We start from the raw sequence: 18,103 nt of genomic DNA on the forward strand, positions 1-18,103 counted from the left end.
TTGAAAGTTATTTGACTCATTGGGTGAATCTTCTATTTGATTACTCCATTCTTCACATTTCGTTTTCCTTATTTTGTTGCTTTATCCTTGTTCCTTTGTTTATTTTTCTACCTTGATTAGGCCAAAAAGAAAAAAGATTTTGTGTATGTCAGCCTAGATATCCACTAGCTGCATTTGGCTGACTTTAACTTAGCCATAATTTTCTCATCATCATAAGTTGCTATCCTTTAATTTAAACTTCTAAACAAAAGGAAAAAAAAACACTTAAATGGAAATCAAACGGTAAAATCACAAAATATTCGGATTCTTACATCACATTATCACCCTTTTTTCTAACTAAAATTGACAATCAAAACTCTACACATTTTCAATCACAACACACCATATTAGCATTTGATCATAAATTTCGTGAGTAGATTTTAAAAAATTATCTTCAAATATTCGTTTATTTAATCATAAAAATATTTAGAATGTATATTATGAAAAAAAATACAAATATCTGTTTGACCATAAAATTTAATCAAGTATATTTTAAAAAATTATCTGCAAATATTTTTATTTGACCATCAAATTTGACCAATTGTTAAAAATTATTTTCAAGTTCTCAAATCGATTCAAACCAATTAAAGATTTTTTGAGACTTTCAATCACAAAGCTTTGATTTTTTTTGATGTAAAATATATGCTCAAACACAATTTCATAATCTAAAAATCACGATTTTAAAAACTCAAATTTTTTAAATTTCAAGTTCAAAATCTATGATGAGCTTATTATCGCATCTTAGGAGGGGCAAAATAGGCATTCAAAAGTAATTGTCAGTGAGTCTTGATCGAAATATAGAAAAAGGATGAAGGGAAAATAAAAAAGGTTCATAAAAACAAACATAAAAGAAAAGGCGACTGTGTCTCTGTTATTGGGCCATATAGTCATTTGCCAAATTGCTTCCATTCAATTCCTCTAATTTCCTCCCTATTTCCCTTTTCTCCTCTTCACCTATATTATTACCATTCTTCTCTTCCCCTGTTTTTCCAAAACTCGAGCTTTCGTTATCCTCTCTTTCTTTTTCCTAAATGAAGATAGAAGTTACGATGCCATCTCCGGTGCCGGTAGATTTCAACGTCGACAGTGGTTGTACCACTCCTTACATGAGTGCACCTTCAAGTCCCCCACGTACTGCCACTTTGTTTTACAGTGCACCTGCTAGTCCTACTAGGATTTCCCCGCTTTACGACGAATTCAGCTGGGAAGAAAATCAAAAGGAGAAAGATATTGTCAATGTTGGTCCAGATGAAGATGATGATTTTGCTTTTGATTTCAGTGGTCAGTTAGAGAGGATTTCGTTATCAGCAGCTGATGAGCTCTTTGATTGTGGTAAAATCAAGCCTTTGAAACCACCAACTCCACGGTTTTTGTACGATGGAAAGCACATGGATTCTCCGAAATCCCCGAAGAAATTGTTCAAGAAGAAAGATTTCGATGCAAAACAGAGTCGAACAGAGGAACAAGAAAAGGTTTCGAAAAGGGGCAAAGAGTTGAGAGTATCCGACTTACTATTTGATCACGAAAGCAATCAAGAAAACGCGAAAAAATCCGCCTCCGTTTCATCGTCATCATCTTCGTCCTCCTCCTCTTCGAGTACTTCAGTTTCTTCCATGATCTCACAATGGTCCAAAAAATGGAAGATCAAAGAATTATTACTATTCAGAAGCTCTTCAGAAGGTCGACCGAGTAGTACAGAACACTTAAACAAGTACGAATTGTTGAAGAAAACTCATCAAGAAGATGTTAAGAGCTCCAGTTTTCGATCAACAGAGAGTGTTAGATCAAGAAAAAACGGACCAGTTTCGGCACATGAATTGCATTACACTATGAACAGGGCAGTATCAGAAGAGATGAAGAAGAAAACATTTTTACCATATAAACAGGGCTTATTGGGTTGCTTAGGTTTCAATGCATCGTTGCAGGATTCAGTTTCAAAAAGTGTAGCTAATTCTATGTCTATGGGTCGTCGTTGATAGTTCACATTCTCTACATCTGTAATTTTTTTGGTTTAATTTTGTTACTCATTTGATCATTTTCCTCTTGGAAAATTATACTTTGTTACATATATTTCTTCTCTCTGGAAAAATATTTTAAAATACTAAAGAGAGAGTTTTTATAGTTTCATATTTTTTCCATCTTGCATGACTTTTTATTGTGCATAAAATGTTCATTCCCAAAATCGTCTTGCGTACACTTGTTTGTATTTCTACTTGCATTTGTTCTGCATCTTTCTTATTTTGTTACTTCTTCAGTCTCATATTATTTGTGACATATTTGCTAATATATTTAGTCTCAAAATAGTTAACATCTTTTTTCAACTTTACTCTTGGTAATTTAATATATGAGTAATTATTTTAATAATTAATGACAATATTTTTAATCTAAAAATTACACAAATACACAATTTATGTTTTCAATATTACAAAAAATCACAACTCTCTAAACATATTACAAAAATTCCAACATATATACAGAATGCTATGTATATATCGGCTATATTATGTATATTAATAGGGAGAGAGTAAAGTAATTAAAAAAGTGGGAGAGATTGTAATTACTTCCAAAAGTATTGATATTTATGTTATTTAATATGAGTTAATAGGATTATATTAATCAATTTGCATTTCTTATTAATTTCTCCTTAAAAATTATGTAAAAGGCAAACATGCCAAGTAATATGAGTCGAATGAAGTATTTTCTTTCTTATATTCATAGGATACTTCTTTTTGAACTGGGGATCGATTGAAAATATAAGATTTGTCTAACCCGCAAAAGTAGGTATTCATCGTACCTTCAATAAAACTCTATTTGTAGAATTACAACGGATATATTATTATTGTTCGAATTTGATATACGATATCCACATTTAAAAACCAGATTAATATAGATTTGAGCGAGATAACGAAACCCGTTTAAGGAAAACCACCATCTAGGAGAATTTTTTTCTAAACTCGAAATTACTGGTTAAGGATAGAGCGATATATTATTCTGCCACAAGCTTTAATTGGTAATTCACAAGTTTAATAATTACTGGTCATAGTTATTGTGCTTGGATTATTATCTTAATAATTTTGTGAGCGAGCATGGTCAAAAGAGTACAATGGCCGTATGTGAAAACGTCTCAACACGTAAGAATGGATATGAAAGCTTCACTATAATTGATTTATAGTTTTAACATGATTGATATACATAGCTATTACTTAATAATGTACTCTTCATATAATTTCCAATCTTTTTTCACTTTATGCATTTTATATCATGAGTATATATACTTTATGGATGGCACGTCTTATGTACTTATATATATATCTGTTTTAGAATTTTAGTTGTACATAAAAAAGGGCATTTTTAGGATTATACAAATGATTGTTTTTATTTTAACTTGTTTCATTTATTCTTGATAATATACTTAACACATTTTTATTCGGATTATCCAATGACGTCTCAGGACAATCAATCAGTATCTAGATTTTTATTTCTTTATAATTTCATGCAGTTTAAAATTAGGTGCATTTATTAAAAAATAGCAGGTTCGTACCAATAAATTAGAAGGTACTGAATAATTTAAGATTCGTACCAATAAATAGTTTATAGTTGTTGTTTCCTTTCATGATTAATAGAATAATTGAAATAAATTCCATTATTTTGAGATTTTCTTTCCATTTCTAAGGACGGGATTTTCAATTTCTTCTCTAAAAAAAAAAATTCAGAACTTCCATCATTAAATTACTCTTTTACAATTTTCAAAACTAAATATCCTCTAGTTTCAAAAAAAATAAATAAATTATAATTTTGGGTGTTCCCTCAAATTGGACTTAATTATTTTAGAAACTAATCAAATATATGAGATAATTATTTGAATTCGTGGGTTGTTTCATCTTGTATTAAGACACTAACCAAAATATTTTGAGTCTTTTCTAAAGCATATATAGTTTTTTTTTTTTAAGTTGATTAATTTTTCTCTCTCGATATAATCATTTGGTATCTGAAACCTACCGATTTAATTAATCCAAACTCGTCATGTTATGTAAGACCTATTCAGCGAAAACACTTTAATATAATTTTTTTTCATTTTCAAGGCTCAAACTCGAAATTTCTACTGAAGAATAAAAGATCAATCTCATATCGAATAAAGTATATGTTAATATTTTTATTAGTACCAATATTTTACATTAGAAGGTCATGGCCAAGTAGATCATGATGACAAATAGTTTTCGGCCGGTCGACAACCACATTTGTGCGGATTCATGTACTATCTAAATTTTCTAATATAATAAAGTCCACAAAAGTTTGCATAAAATTAATGTGACAAAGTACATACTGGACCTAGTTTCCTCGTTTATAAGATAATAAAATAAAGAATCTTAAGCTGTTATAATACTCCATTAGGGAATATATTAGTCGTTTTAGTAAACTGAGTTTGTTAAAATATTTTTTTAAAAAGTAACAATTGTTTTTATTATAAAACTTATTGTCCTGATAAGTATAATGATAATTAAGTAAGACGTTTCAAAATAATTAGTGTTATTTAGATAAATGTTCTTGTGATTAAGACTATTCAATATCGTTCTTAAAGATTTTGTAATATCATAAAAACATGTAATATGGAGGGAATGTAGTAATTCTGTTAGCGAAACATTTCTATTTAGCTACATAATTTGACTGCTGTTAATTTCTATTATTTTAATAGCGAAGGATGGATCACCTGTCGATTTGTAATGACGGAAAACTATACCTGAAGAAATATGATTGGACCAGTACATAAAATGTAAGTAATTAAAGTAATGCCTAGAGGTACAATTTTCATTATGGTCCAGCTACTAATATTATTAGGCACAGTTTAATTAAGCAAGAAGGACCCCCACCCATTAAAAAAAAATTTACTAATAATTGTTGTGTGCAAGGAAGTGCCAAGTTGTTTATGAATTGCAAATATTCCTTTCATGGAACAATTTAATTACTCTCCAAATGAGACCTTTTTGGTATTACAAGATTAATTTCCATGCCATTACAGCTCAATCTGGTATTATATTACATACTTGATTAATGATTATCTACTCTAACACTTTAATCCAACTTTTGATATCATTTTCATTTTTGATTACTTTGTTACTTGTTAGTTGTCAAAACGTACGTATGCACTACAGTGTCAATATTTTTTTAAAATAAACTAATGTAATGGCCAAGATATAATAGAGAACTTTGTGCTCTTTTTAGGGGGAAGAAGCATCATTACTTTGGTATTAACTTTTGTTTAGGCAATAATTAATCTTTGTAGGTTAAAGTAGGAACGACCACCATCGTGGGAATCAACTTTTTAGAGGAAAACCTAAATGAAAAATAGATGAAATTCATTGAATATATCAATAGATAATGAGATATGTTTTATCTTTTTCTATTTGTTTTTTTAATCTCTATTCTTGGTTTGTTTTGGCTAAAAATCAACCATATATTCTTATGATTAGATTAGGGGGTAAATGACGGATTAGACTGAGCTTAAATGGGGGGAGTGGATGCAATGATTTAAATCGTTTGGTGTTTACAAATTCCAAGTGTCCCCATGCCTAAATGTACATTGTTTGTTCATATAAACAAAAATTTTAACATCATAATCATGACCTTACAGTGTTAGTGTCGGTAGTTGTTACTATAATTTATGCTCTTCACAGATGTACAGTTTTTTTTATGTGTGGGGGAAGGGGGGGGATGGAGAAAAATGAAGTAAAAATGTTATACTTTCTAGTTGTCCCTCGATTTTGACTCTATCAACATGAACAATTATTCTAATGTATGTTTATTCATTATGGCTAAATAAGTGTGATTACATAAATTAATCAAATATCCTGCATGTTCATAAACTTCTCTCCTCCAGCAGGAATTGGTGCAATTAATTGGTAGTTTTTTTTTTTTTTTTTTTTTGTTTCTCACCCGGTGTGGTGTCTGGTACCTACATTGGAGCTCAGCTAATCCGAATCGATCGCTGCAGGGCCCATTTTGGGGGCTGACGCTTCCAACAGAATTTTCTCTATTACCCAAGGCTCGAATTCGAGACCTCTGATTAAGGCTGAAACAATCTCCAACATTGCAACTTCATAACCTATCTAGGTAGTACATGATTCTAATTCCGTTTTAAGGGGAAATGTATGTCTACCTAAGCATTTGAATTCCTGGAAAATATTCTAATTCTGGTATTCTTTTAACCCTTTTTAAGAAAAGGAAGTGTAGGAACAATTTGATCGTTTTATCCCTTTAATTTTGATTCATCTTCGAAATATAACTTGTAAAATACATTTAGCCGTTGATGTTGCCTTTGAGGGAAGTACATTGCAGAACAACTAATGGAACAAAGCAAAAGAAAAGTCATGGAACTGATGACCAGACAACCATATCAAACGTTAAAATATTCAAACATGAGTATTCAATAGAAACTTGTTCGAAAGCTCTATTTAGTAAACAGGAAAACTTAATGTTGCCCAAAAATCATGAAAATTTCTTTGTTGCATACAACACCTTTGATAAGAAATCAATCTCAGGGTACCTACTCATGCTTATATAGAACCCATCTTCCTTGAGATCTTAGCGTAAGGCGTAAAAGAAAAATACTTATTCACATCCATTGTTACCACATGAAACGATTTAAACATACGAGTCTGCAAAGTAAAGCAGGAATATACATCACTTAAAATCATTAAAGGTTATATACAAAACATGTGTCTTTGCATACATTTGTTTAAACATTTTTTTTTGTACAAGTCAACCTGTACTGAAAACAATTAATGGAACGAGACTTGTGTGAACCCATTGACCCCCCCCTTGCTACAAGAATCAGAAGTCCATAAAGAGAGTATACAGAAAGAGCTCTCACTGTTTAGGCATTTATAGCACTTTTTTAAGTCCAAAATGCATCAGTCAACCACGTGACTGCACCCACTGGAACACCATTTACTACTAATATCACAATCACGGCTGATATATTTGACATTCAAAGTCAAATATATCTGACCCACCTAAGCCAATTCTTAAGCGTAGAGGACAATCTTGAATCCACATTCATCATGTTGTGGGTCTTCATTACGCATAAACAATTAACTACATGCACCTAATCTTCAGAGAAAGGAACAAAATTGAAGGACATGAAGCATTCCTCCAAGAGAATGAAAACATAATGTTAATACAACTTGAGAAGAAAAGAAAAGAAGATTCTCATTTTCATTCAATTTCTCTGAACTAGATGGGTAGGTGGGTGGCAAGAAGACCAAAGACATGGATAACTTGATCTTGAAAGTCACAGAATGGAAATAATAAGAACCAAATATATTCATCTGCAATATACTCTTACAACTTTGAGCAAAAAAGAGACACATTTACTGGTATAAAGCAGCACAAGTTAAAACGTTTTACTTTGGATAAACCGCACATGATACAACAAACATACAACTTCACGATGCTAATGGCAGCTCACTGGCTGGAAACAGATAAATAGATTAGGCTGCATGCCTAGCATAGACTCTCCGTGTAAGGGATTTAATTTAATTTACCGTCAGTCGGCAACTCGCAAATCAGTTAGAATATCACCTTATCAGCCTAACATTGTTTAGGATGAAGATGAATTTTGGATAATTGAATGTTGTAAATGCCATTGAATAATCCTCACCATACTTGTTTGGTATCACCTCATCAAATACTCCTACATCAAATATAAGATGAAAAATATTCAGATGACACCGATCGTCAATTCTCATGACCGGTAAAAAAGCCACAACAGCCCTTGACCCACTTCTTCCTTTTCATAGACGAGAAAATGAGAAGACCTGATCCTACCTAACACGGCAAACATTGAATTCCATTCTAATGCCACTTACTGGTAGTTACTACACCAGCAAGATGTACTTCCTAGGGAATTGGATAGCAAGGTTGAGTGCATATCAGAGGATTCCAACTAATAAAAAAATGAACGTTCTTTAGAAAAGTTTCCCATGCAATCATTCAAGAAAAATAGCACAAATTTGATGGTTTAACTAGATAATATGTGAAGTGAATAAAGCTAAACAAATATTTCAAGTAAACAAACAAGTGAACATCTTCAGCACAAAATAGAATTTCCCATAAGGAACATCATTCACTAAAGTATAAGGACATAAAAGGACCCAAGAAAGCACCCTGAAGACGTCACCAGAGTAAAGTTTTACAACATACAAAGACTCAAGATGACTCCTTGGGAGCTTCCTGACTGAAAGTTTAAAATTCAGATTAGACACAATCATACCGAAAACTCACCTCCTTTCAGCAAGAAAATGTTTCTAAACCATAAACAAATCAATGCTTATAAAGACCAAGCAGTGATTTCTCTCTCTCTTCAACTCTCTTCCTTGCAGCCTCCCTGGCCTTGCGTGCTGCTGCTTCCTCCTCAGTGACGGCTTTCGGCTTCTCATTCTCCCTTTTTCTTTTGTTAACCATCAATGAAGAAGGTTTACCTTTGACAGATCTCATGGGATTTGGAGGAGTTGAAACAACATGCCCCAGTGGAGGACCATTTTGAGGAGATTCTTTGGTTTTATTTTCTGAAGATCCAGCACCCATTGTTGATACAGGTGCTTTCGCTAAAGGTTTCTTTGAAATGGACGTTGAAGAAACTTGAGTTGCAGCAAGTGCCTCTTCCTGTGTTACCCACCTGCCTGTAACATTTCATTCAATTAAACAAGCTGCCAAAGTGTGGGATAGCTTAATGGAGCTCTGAGAAAGAAAATTTACCTAAAGCATCTGTATAATAGAAGCCGGAGTTAGGATCATAGTAACATCCATTACTTTGATTGTAATAGTAGCTGGATGAGCTGTCATACTCCCACTCTGTTATTACAGAACCAGATTTAGGTCACACAATTATCAAGACAACAGAAAGAAGACCACCATTTTAACTCAACCTTGAAGTGATGTAAATAGTCTAAATGTGGAAATGAAAGGAACTCTTAGGTGACAACCTTTGTGTTAATTGTCAATACAGTTCAATGATTCGACGCATGAGGCTGACGTGGTAGCGAAGCTGGATTCTCAGCCCATTCGGAAGAGGGATAGTTTCAAGTATCTTGAGGCTATGGTTTCAGGGGAATGGAGAGATTGACGAGGATATCACGCACCGTATTGGTGTAGGGTGGTTGAAGTGGAAGCTCTCTTTGGGAGTCTTGTGTGATAAGAAGGTACCTCTTAAGCTTAAAAGTAAGTTCTACAAAGTGGCAGTCCGGCCGGCTACGTTGTATGGAGCGGAGTGTTGGTGAGTCAAAAACTCCCACATCCAAAAGTTAAAGGTGACGGAGATAAGGATAATGAGATGGATATGTGGACTTACTAGGAGAGATAAGGTTAGAATGAGGTTGTTTGAGTGAAGGTGGGAGTGGTTTCGGTGGAAGACAAGATGCGGGAAGTGACGTTGCGATGGTTCGGGCATGTGATGAGGAGGTGCATAGATGCTCCGGTATGGAGGTGTGAGAGGCTGACTATGGATGATTCTTGATAGGAAGATGTGGAGGATACGAATTAGAGGGTTTGTGGGTAAGAGTGCGTCCGTAATAGTAGGGAGGAGTGCTTTGTTTGTAGCTGCGGCGGTAGTTTCTCGTTCGTAGTGTTCTGAAGATGTTTGTGATCTCGAATAGATAGTTTATATTACTACTCTGTCTGTGCCTTATTTATTTTATTATCTAGCGGTGTGTTATCTCATTTTGTTGTTTATTTTTATGTTTTTTGTTTGGTTATAATGTTATCTGTTTTGAGCCGGGGGTCTACCGAAAACAGCCTCTCTACTTTATCTCTACTTCATCTGAGGTAGTGGTATGGACTGTATACACTTTACCCTCCCAGAACCCCACACTGTGGGAATACACTAGGTAAGTTATTGTTGTTGAGTAAATGGAAAACATCCTAACAATGTTAATTTTCTATTCACTCACCAACCTTTGATTCCCCTAAATAGAAGAGAACTTCGCCACTAAAGAAAAATGAGCAAGTTTTTTTATGACAAGAAATTTTCACCCCCCTCAAAAATTATTATCAGGGAAACAGAATAGAAGTATTCAAAAATATTGAGAAAAGCGTGATTTTTTTTCTGGATAATCGAGGTGTCAGGGCCAGCTTTCGCACAACTTGACTAAATCCACAGGATACCTATCACCTCCCGCCACGCACCAACAACACCAACAACAGATAAAACAGGTAGTTACCAAGGCTAAGTCAGATGGGAAGAATCATCTAGTGTACTTTTGTCTCTGTTGGGATTTGAACCCGAGACCTCAGGTTCTCAACCCACATCATTGACCAATAGAATTATCAACTTAGTGTGAAATGCTAAATAGTAAAAGGTGTAATGTCATAGCACAACAGAGAACTTGAACAACTAAATAGTAAAAGGTATAATGTCATAGCACAACAGAAAATTTGCACACCTTCTGATACAGCAGATCCATTAGTACTTCTGGCCTCTTTAAACCGATCCATATCCTTCTGATAGCTGCGTTGCGCTTTCTGGCCAAAAAAAGAAAGAAGTAATTAATCCATCACATTTTTGTTCATTCACAAACTCCTCAGTTCATTCATTTCTGCTATAAACTATAAAATAAGTCAAAAAGACAAAATTGGTTGAATTGACGCTAAAATAAATAAATAAAAGAATTAATAAATCTATACGTTAAAGTTTAAGAGAACCTATGCAATAAGATCATGTCAATTAATCCTGAAACAAATGAAAGATAAAGCTGCACCGCTAACGAAAAGAGAAAGTGCATCTTTTCTAACAGGAGGTCATGTAAATTTTCAGAGCTGTGTCCTTTACAGTCTACAGGTTGTGAAAGACAGATATTGTGTTTCTTGCTTAACCACATTAAGAGATATCTTTTCTTTTTAATCAAGATATCCATTCCGACAAGTGTTCCTCTTTGTGATATCTAAGGATAAAATAAGTTGGTACCAACAGCACATTTTGAACAGCTACATAACCTCCTAATTAGACGATTAAGAAAATTATCCCTACAAAGACACTTCCTCTTGTACATGAAATTACACTAATTTCCCCTAGCTGCTGAGCAGACCACACCTAATGGAGGAGGAATTGCAGTAATGGTACTTGAAGAAGATTTCCTTAACAATTTTTAAAACAGATGTTCTTTTTATGGGAAGTATTTTAGAACAGATATTATTGCAGAAAGAAACATTAACTGATCTGCACGCAAAAAGGTCAAAAGTCTGTTTCCGAGGTATAGATGAAACCCTTCAAATCCAGATAAATACATAGAAACACACACCCTGAACCCTAACCTAGTGTAAAAACATTTACATATGCTGCATAAACATTTTATCATCTTTTGGATGGTAAATAGTGGCATCAAAATTTTCTATCTGAAGCATCAGATCCCCTAGTTTGTTACCAGAAAACAGAAATCCCTGGTCATAAATCTGTAATCTAATATGTGAACAAATATCCCAATATAATAGCGCTTACTGCTTCAATTTGCTCCAGCGCACGGGCTGCTTCTTTTAACTCTTTGTCTTTTGTAGCTTTCTCCTGTCGCATTGTGTTGAGCCTACTTGCCACATTTTCCTTATGACGCGTACCAAGTTCATGGTTCCTAATGCTTGAAGGATTGTTCGATATGAAGATTTTGCAGAAATCACACCATTTATTTCCTTGGCTAACCCAAAACTGTACAATGAGAAAAACAAGAATCAGCCATATTTATAAAACTGTAAGTTGATCATAAGAAAGTAACCATCAGTATGATTATCTCGGGTTTTGTAATTTGACGTCAGAGGAAAAGGAAGAAGAAATCTAAATACAGAAGACTAACACGTTAAGGACAAGAAATATGCAAAATACTGACAGAAGGCTGGAAATTCTGATGCAAGAATAAAACACATTAATGAAAAGGTAGAGCAGAACTAAATCAGAAATAAATAAAAGCAAACCCAACAAAAAGATGATTGAAGAAACAAAAAAACTTGGTAATTGATGAAATGAAATTGTTGTAGGTACTCGAATTCCTCATGTTCGTAGCTAAATACGGTTATAGGATTGCCAGAAACTACATCAATATCTAATTTCACAAATTTTCCCGAAACACAAAAAAAAAACATGAATTGGCTTTCGATTTCTACAACACAAGTAAGATTATGACCCCGAAAATTAATCCACAGTCCAAAAAGTGAAGGTACATTAAACTATCACCACTCAAACTATCCAGCACAACTCAAAGAACTAGTGAAATAAGAAACATAATAAAAACCGAGGAGTGAAAATCTAGAGCTGACTAAGTCGAGAGAGTATGCCTAACCATAGACAATATAGATGATACGAGATATATGGGTGGATAACTTGACACATTATGATACAAGATTGACAAGGAAGACACAAACACACACCAAAACAGTCCATGATTTGAAGAACCGAGGACCCCTTTTGGTGACCCCTCTCGGATTCACTACACAATAACAATACAAGCACGATACCAACAAGATTCTAAGGTGTTCAACACCTATAATTAGCGAGCCACAAACTAAGATTACAACACAATAACAAGAACAAAAATGACACAACAAGGCCTCGGGTTTGGACACCCAAAATCGAGAATGAACACAACAACAATAATAAGATAGAATGATAGATAACTTGACACACAATGCACAAACACTATGAACCAAAGTGTATATTGAACATTAAGACCCAAGAATTCATACAAATAACATCAAGTTCTTACGGTGACCTCAAAGGAACGGAATCCCCAAGCAACCAACGTTTCAAAACAAGCAACCAACACAAGTGATTCCACACTTGTCACAAGTGACATCCACACTTGTATGAACACTCTCAAAGAGCTCTCAAAATATCATCTAAGTTATGAGAAAATGACCCAATATGTCTATTTATAGCTAGGTTACAACTTATTACAAAATGACTAAAATGCCCTTAATGAGCCAACACTCCAAAGCTTGTTCCATTAGTTGGCCAGTCACCCGAGCACGAGTTCTTTACGTATTGATCCACAATCACGATCGTACTCGTATCATCCTCCCCTTCTTGAAAAAGGATTCGACCTCGAATCCGAACCTTCAAAACAATAGAGAAGACAAAAGAACACATATTCCTCATGACATGAGGGTTAAAGTTAGCATAATCAACAAAAAAAAATATCAAATCACGAGTGTACATTCTACACATGTTGTGGGAACTTAGGGAATAAGATACCCTTCTAAGCACCAAAAGAAATACTTGTCTATCCACCTAAGCATGACAAGAAACAAGACAAAAAGAAAAGTGTACTTCTTTTGAGCAAGGACCATAGTGTACTCTCGGGTTTTTCATCATCAAGAGGTCAAAGTGGAATCAAGACCTCACCTTCTTCGGGCTAAGCATCATCATGAGGCGTTCTCCTCATCAATCCGCAAGGCACATTAACTTCCCCTTCTTCCACCACCCTCTCGGGTTCACCATCATCTCCATCATCCTCTTGAGGGGTTCCTTCACTAACATCATTTTTGGTCACTTTATCCCCAACAAAATAAGGATCACCCTCCACTAGTACAATGTTCCTTCGATTTGGGCACTCGCTAGCTTTGTGACCCCAACCTTGACATTTCAAACAAACGATACCCTTAGGATTAGGAGTGGAAGAATTAGTACCTTCAAGTCGTGGATACCTTTGGATTGTTTTATCAAATGGCTTCTTCTCTAAGGGCTTGTAGGACTTGTCCCACCCGAAGGTCTTCTTAGCATGATTGTTCCTTTCAACTTCAATGGCCGCTTCTACAAGGTCCTCAATTCGGTCAAACTTGTGGACAACTAATTGAGAAACAACTTCATAGCACAAGCCACCCTTGAACCGAGCTAGGCAATGATTTGGAGGTTCGACTATGTCAAGACGTAGGATCAAGTTTTGAAACTCATCATAATACTCCTCCACACTTCTATCTCCTTGCCTCAAGTTGTAGAGCTTTGTTAGTCGCTCTTGTTTGTGCCTTTCCGTGACATATCTCTCCCTCATAGGAGCTTTCAATTCATCCCAATCCGGAAGGTCAAGATTGTCATTCCTTGCCCGTTGCAACCGCTTTGTCTCCCACCAAGTAGATGCATAACCTTCAAATTGAGCAATGGCAAGTGCGGCTTTCTTTTGGGAAGTTAACTCGTTGAATTGGAAAATCCGACTACATTGTAACTCCCAATCAAGATAGAGAGATGGATCACTAGTCCCTTTGAAAGAAGGAAGAGTGATCTTAGTGGAATTTAGGCCCGTGTCTCTAGCCACATTGCCTCCTTGGTCCACTAGACCTTCTTGAACATGAGGTCGGTGTCCCAAGTTGCCCCTACCATGAGGAGCCGGTCCAACTCTTCCCCCTCGGTCTCTATGTCCCCCGCCATAAGCTTTTCTTCTATTGCGCACAAATTCCACAAAGAGAGTTGCTTCATCTAACCCCTCACCTCCATAAAGAACCTCACCTTCCACATCATCAATTTGGATTGGTTGGTTTTGGTTTAGTGGTGCTCTCGGCATATCAAGGGGGTCTTGGATTTGGGAAACTTCTTGATGGACTTGACTTCGGTTTTTTGGATAAGTAGGGACTTGGTGGATGGGTTCATGGGCTGGTCTAGGTGGATTGAGCAATTGGGGAAATGTATCCGGGGTGGTAGCATGTCCACTAGTCGAGGCGTGGTGGTGTTTCGGACTTGAATAGTTGGAATCTAAACGAACTTCCAATGTATCCATTCTCCTTGAAAAGGAACCCTCCATCCTGTCCATCCTTTCCTCCATCCTCTCCATTCGACCACTAAGTTCATGTTTTACGCTCATTATGGCCGCCAACAAAGCATCCATGGTTACCTCTCTAGAGGCTCTTGGACTACCTTCACCCGAAGCCATCGTACCTAATAAGAAATACTAAACAAAACACAAACAATAACAAGTTAAGGTTAGCAAAAATCACCCTCACTAACTCTCAAGCTCACACTTTTTCAAGTATCACTCAATTGGTCTCACAAGTGTTGGTACACCGTTTTTACTCCAATGAAGTTACTTGGTCCCACTTGCGGCTTAGGTCGGAATGGATTTTTGTTTGCAACGACTCAAAATAAATTTGTATGTACTTGAGTCAAAAGGCTACAACGAGTTTTCGAAAAGATAAAAGCACACAAAGAAACGTAGACACGAATAAACGGACCCAAAACTAATTTACAACCTAGTAGACAATTACTAGTTTGTTGATTAGCAATAGAATCAACAAAATGCAACTAAGAAACAAAGATTAGAAACTAAGAAATCAAAAAATTCGAGCTTACTTATGTTGCGTGAACAGTAAAACGTGATGACGTGGCAACCACGTAATTGATCGCGGTCCCACACAATTTTTTTTTTTAATCACCAATTTGAAGCTTTTGTTTTGATACAAGTGGAATGGATGAGTTTGTCTTTTGGTGGAAAAATTCAAGTCTAAGAAACTTTTTCAAATTCCAACTCAAAAAGTGAGAACTGACTTTACTATTCCCACAAAACAAGGTCCTTGAAATATGGAAAAGTGGTTGACAAGTCTTTGAAGTGATGTGTTCAAGTCTCTTCACCAACAACTTTTCAACTTTATCTTACACCTTTTTTGGATCTATGTTATACTTTATATTGATTAAGAGATGTCAAGATATGAAGAACAACAAGATCTCAACAACAATTTCTCAAGAACACTACCAACATTCACCTCCAAGTCCACAACAATTGCAACACACGGCCAAGATCAACAATATCAACACACGACCAACTTCCAATTTACATCAACAAGGTCAACAACATAAGCTCAAACCTTTAGATCTAGACACTTTAGTATTGGTGAGAAAGAAACCAACACTAGAAACAATCTAAACAAACAAAAGACTACAAGATCTAGCCACAAAGAAACATGTCTCGGCCAAGAACAAGAACAACTTCTACACTTTCCTTTTTTTTTTTTTTTTTTGTATTTTTAAGCTAGCTAGCACAAGATTGATCTTGTGAAAACAAAATCAAGCCATGCTCTGATACCAAATGATACAAGATCGACAAGGAAGACACTAACACGCACCAAAACAGTCCATGATTTGAAGAACTGAGGACCCCTTTTGGTGATCCCTCTCGGATTCACTACACAATAACAATACAAGCACGATAACAACAAGATTCTAAGGTGTTCAACACCTATAATCAGCGAGCCACAAACTAAGATTACAACACAATTACAAGAACAAAAATGACACAACAAGGTCTCGGGTTTGGACACCCAAAACCGAGAATGAACACAGCAACAATAATAAGATAGAATGATAGATAACTTGACACACAATGCACAAACACTATGAACCAAAGTGTACATTGAACACTAAGACCCAAGAATTAATACAAATAACATCAAGTTCTTACGGTGATCTCAAGGGAACGGAATCCCCAAGCAACCAACGTTTCAAAACAAGCAACCAACACAAGTGATTCCACACTTGTCACAAGTGATATCCACACTTGTATGAACACTCTCAAAGAGCTCTCCAAATATCATCTAAGTTATGAGAAAATGACCTAATATGTTCTATTTATAGCCTAGGTTACAACTTATTACAAAATGACTAAAATGCTCTTAATGAGCCAACACTCCAAAGCTTGTTCCATTAGTAGGCCAGTCACCCAAGCACGAGTTCTTAACGTATTGATCCACAATCACGATCGTACTCGTATCACATTACACTTAAACAAATGCACAATGAAATAATCATGATGAAGGAATCACTATAAGCAAGCTTTGAGAAAGATAATCATCAATAATAAAAAATTCAAATTGAAACCATATACTCAACATTGCACTGATTCAACAGATATTTATGTTCTATGAAAAAATGGTTTTACAGAATTTGATCTGCAGCGCAACTAACGGTGCATGGCAAACTCAACAGTGCCTCAACCATGACAATTAACCATTTTTTGAATACTTATTTAACATAATTTCTACTGTATAAATCATATCTGAACCAGTCATATTCCAAAGATTATCATTTCACAATTTTTGAAAATATCAGTTCAACTAAGTTAAGTCAATTTTCCGAATGATAAAAAATTAAGACAGTTCATCAATCAAAAATACAGAAAAAAAATAATCAATTCTATTTAGAATTAGTAGGAATTCGCAAGTAATTTTTTTTTTTTTTAAATTAATCTTGAAACTGCAAGTAAAAATATGTAAGATTAACATAGGGTACCTCAGTCATGGCTGCAACAGATGATACGTATGGATTGAATGCAACGAGAAGACGATGATTCCCAAAGCTCAAATTCGTTTGCTATTCAAAATCAACGGCCCTTTTCTTCTCAGCCCTAATTTTGAACCAAAGAGGTTGAATTAATTTGAGAAAATTGTCCTAACTGACAAAAAAAAAAAACTCGAATTCGGGCCGCCCGACCCGCTTTAAGAAATCCAAGTAAGTTTAGTCCAGAAGTGCAAATTTTTGATGTTTTGATCAAAATTCACAAAATAGAGAAAATTAGGACCAAAGTTATTTATAGTACGTCTTGACATGTGGACATTCTATTAAATTCAAACAAGAAAAAACAAAAGTATCTATGATCATTTGATAAATTTTTCTATCTGTTTATCTTAATATCAATTCAAAGAAACATTATTGATTATATAAATTCTTATACGTGTATTTTTAATAAACATAATCACTGTTTACATGATACTCATAATATGTGATCCCAAAAGATGAGATTTTCAGAGGATACAATGTACGAAAGTTTACTCGTCTTGAATATAGAGAAATTATGCAGGATTAATAATAAAGCTGTCAATACAGGTCGGTTCAATTCATTTGGACTAGCTTATACGGGCTTTGAATTTGATGGATCAGATTAGACTGGCCCATCACGAAAAACATCAAATCAACACCATTACTCTATAGGCTGCAGGCCTTATGGGTCACCCTATTTTTTTTAAAAAAAATACTAATATTTTGTAATTTAATTTTAGAATGTTAATATATATAAATATTACCGAACAACATTATATAGTGTTAATACAT

At 34.8% G+C, this 18,103-nt stretch overlaps 2 protein-coding genes across 2 annotated transcripts; one reads left to right on the plus strand and one right to left on the minus strand.

The window, feature by feature from the left end:
• The first annotated feature begins 854 nt into the window (after positions 1-854).
• Positions 855-2,164, plus strand: LOC107879974. The gene has a single exon (XM_016726895.2). The coding sequence runs from the start codon at positions 1,071-1,073 to the stop codon at positions 2,013-2,015; it is 945 nt and encodes a 314-aa protein (XP_016582381.1). The 5' UTR covers positions 855-1,070; the 3' UTR covers positions 2,016-2,164.
• Positions 2,165-7,314: 5,150 nt separating this feature from the next.
• On the minus strand, positions 7,315-17,826 carry LOC107840310 (zinc finger protein ZOP1). Its single transcript, XM_016684131.2, has 6 exons — positions 17,285-17,826; positions 11,528-11,728; positions 10,476-10,554; positions 8,794-8,889; positions 8,320-8,717; positions 7,315-7,729 (listed from the first exon to the last, which is right to left on the minus strand). Exons 1-5 carry the CDS (start codon positions 17,291-17,293, stop codon positions 8,359-8,361), a joined length of 744 nt encoding a protein of 247 aa, XP_016539617.1. The 5' UTR covers positions 17,294-17,826; the 3' UTR covers positions 7,315-7,729; positions 8,320-8,358.
• Positions 17,827-18,103: the final 277 nt, after the last annotated feature.

The sequence above is a fragment of the Capsicum annuum genome, chromosome 8 (assembly GCF_002878395.1).
Source record: "Capsicum annuum cultivar UCD-10X-F1 chromosome 8, UCD10Xv1.1, whole genome shotgun sequence".
NCBI classification, from domain to species: domain Eukaryota; kingdom Viridiplantae; phylum Streptophyta; class Magnoliopsida; order Solanales; family Solanaceae; genus Capsicum; species Capsicum annuum.

What these genes read in the sequence shown, in the direction of transcription:
- LOC107840310 (XM_016684131.2), bottom strand. An exon ending in CGCTGGAGCAAATTGAAGCA is followed by an intron (nt 10,555 to 11,527) that starts GTAAGCGCTATT and finishes TTTTTTGGCCAG; the next exon opens with AAAGCGCAACGCAGCTATCA. An exon ending in TGGATCTGCTGTATCAGAAG is followed by an intron (nt 8,890 to 10,475) that starts GTGTGCAAATTT and finishes CTGTAATAACAG; the next exon opens with AGTGGGAGTATGACAGCTCA.
- LOC107879974 (XM_016726895.2), top strand. Translation starts at nt 1,071, where the DNA reads ATGAAGATAGAAGTTACGATGCCATCTCCGGTGCCGGTAGATTTCAAC.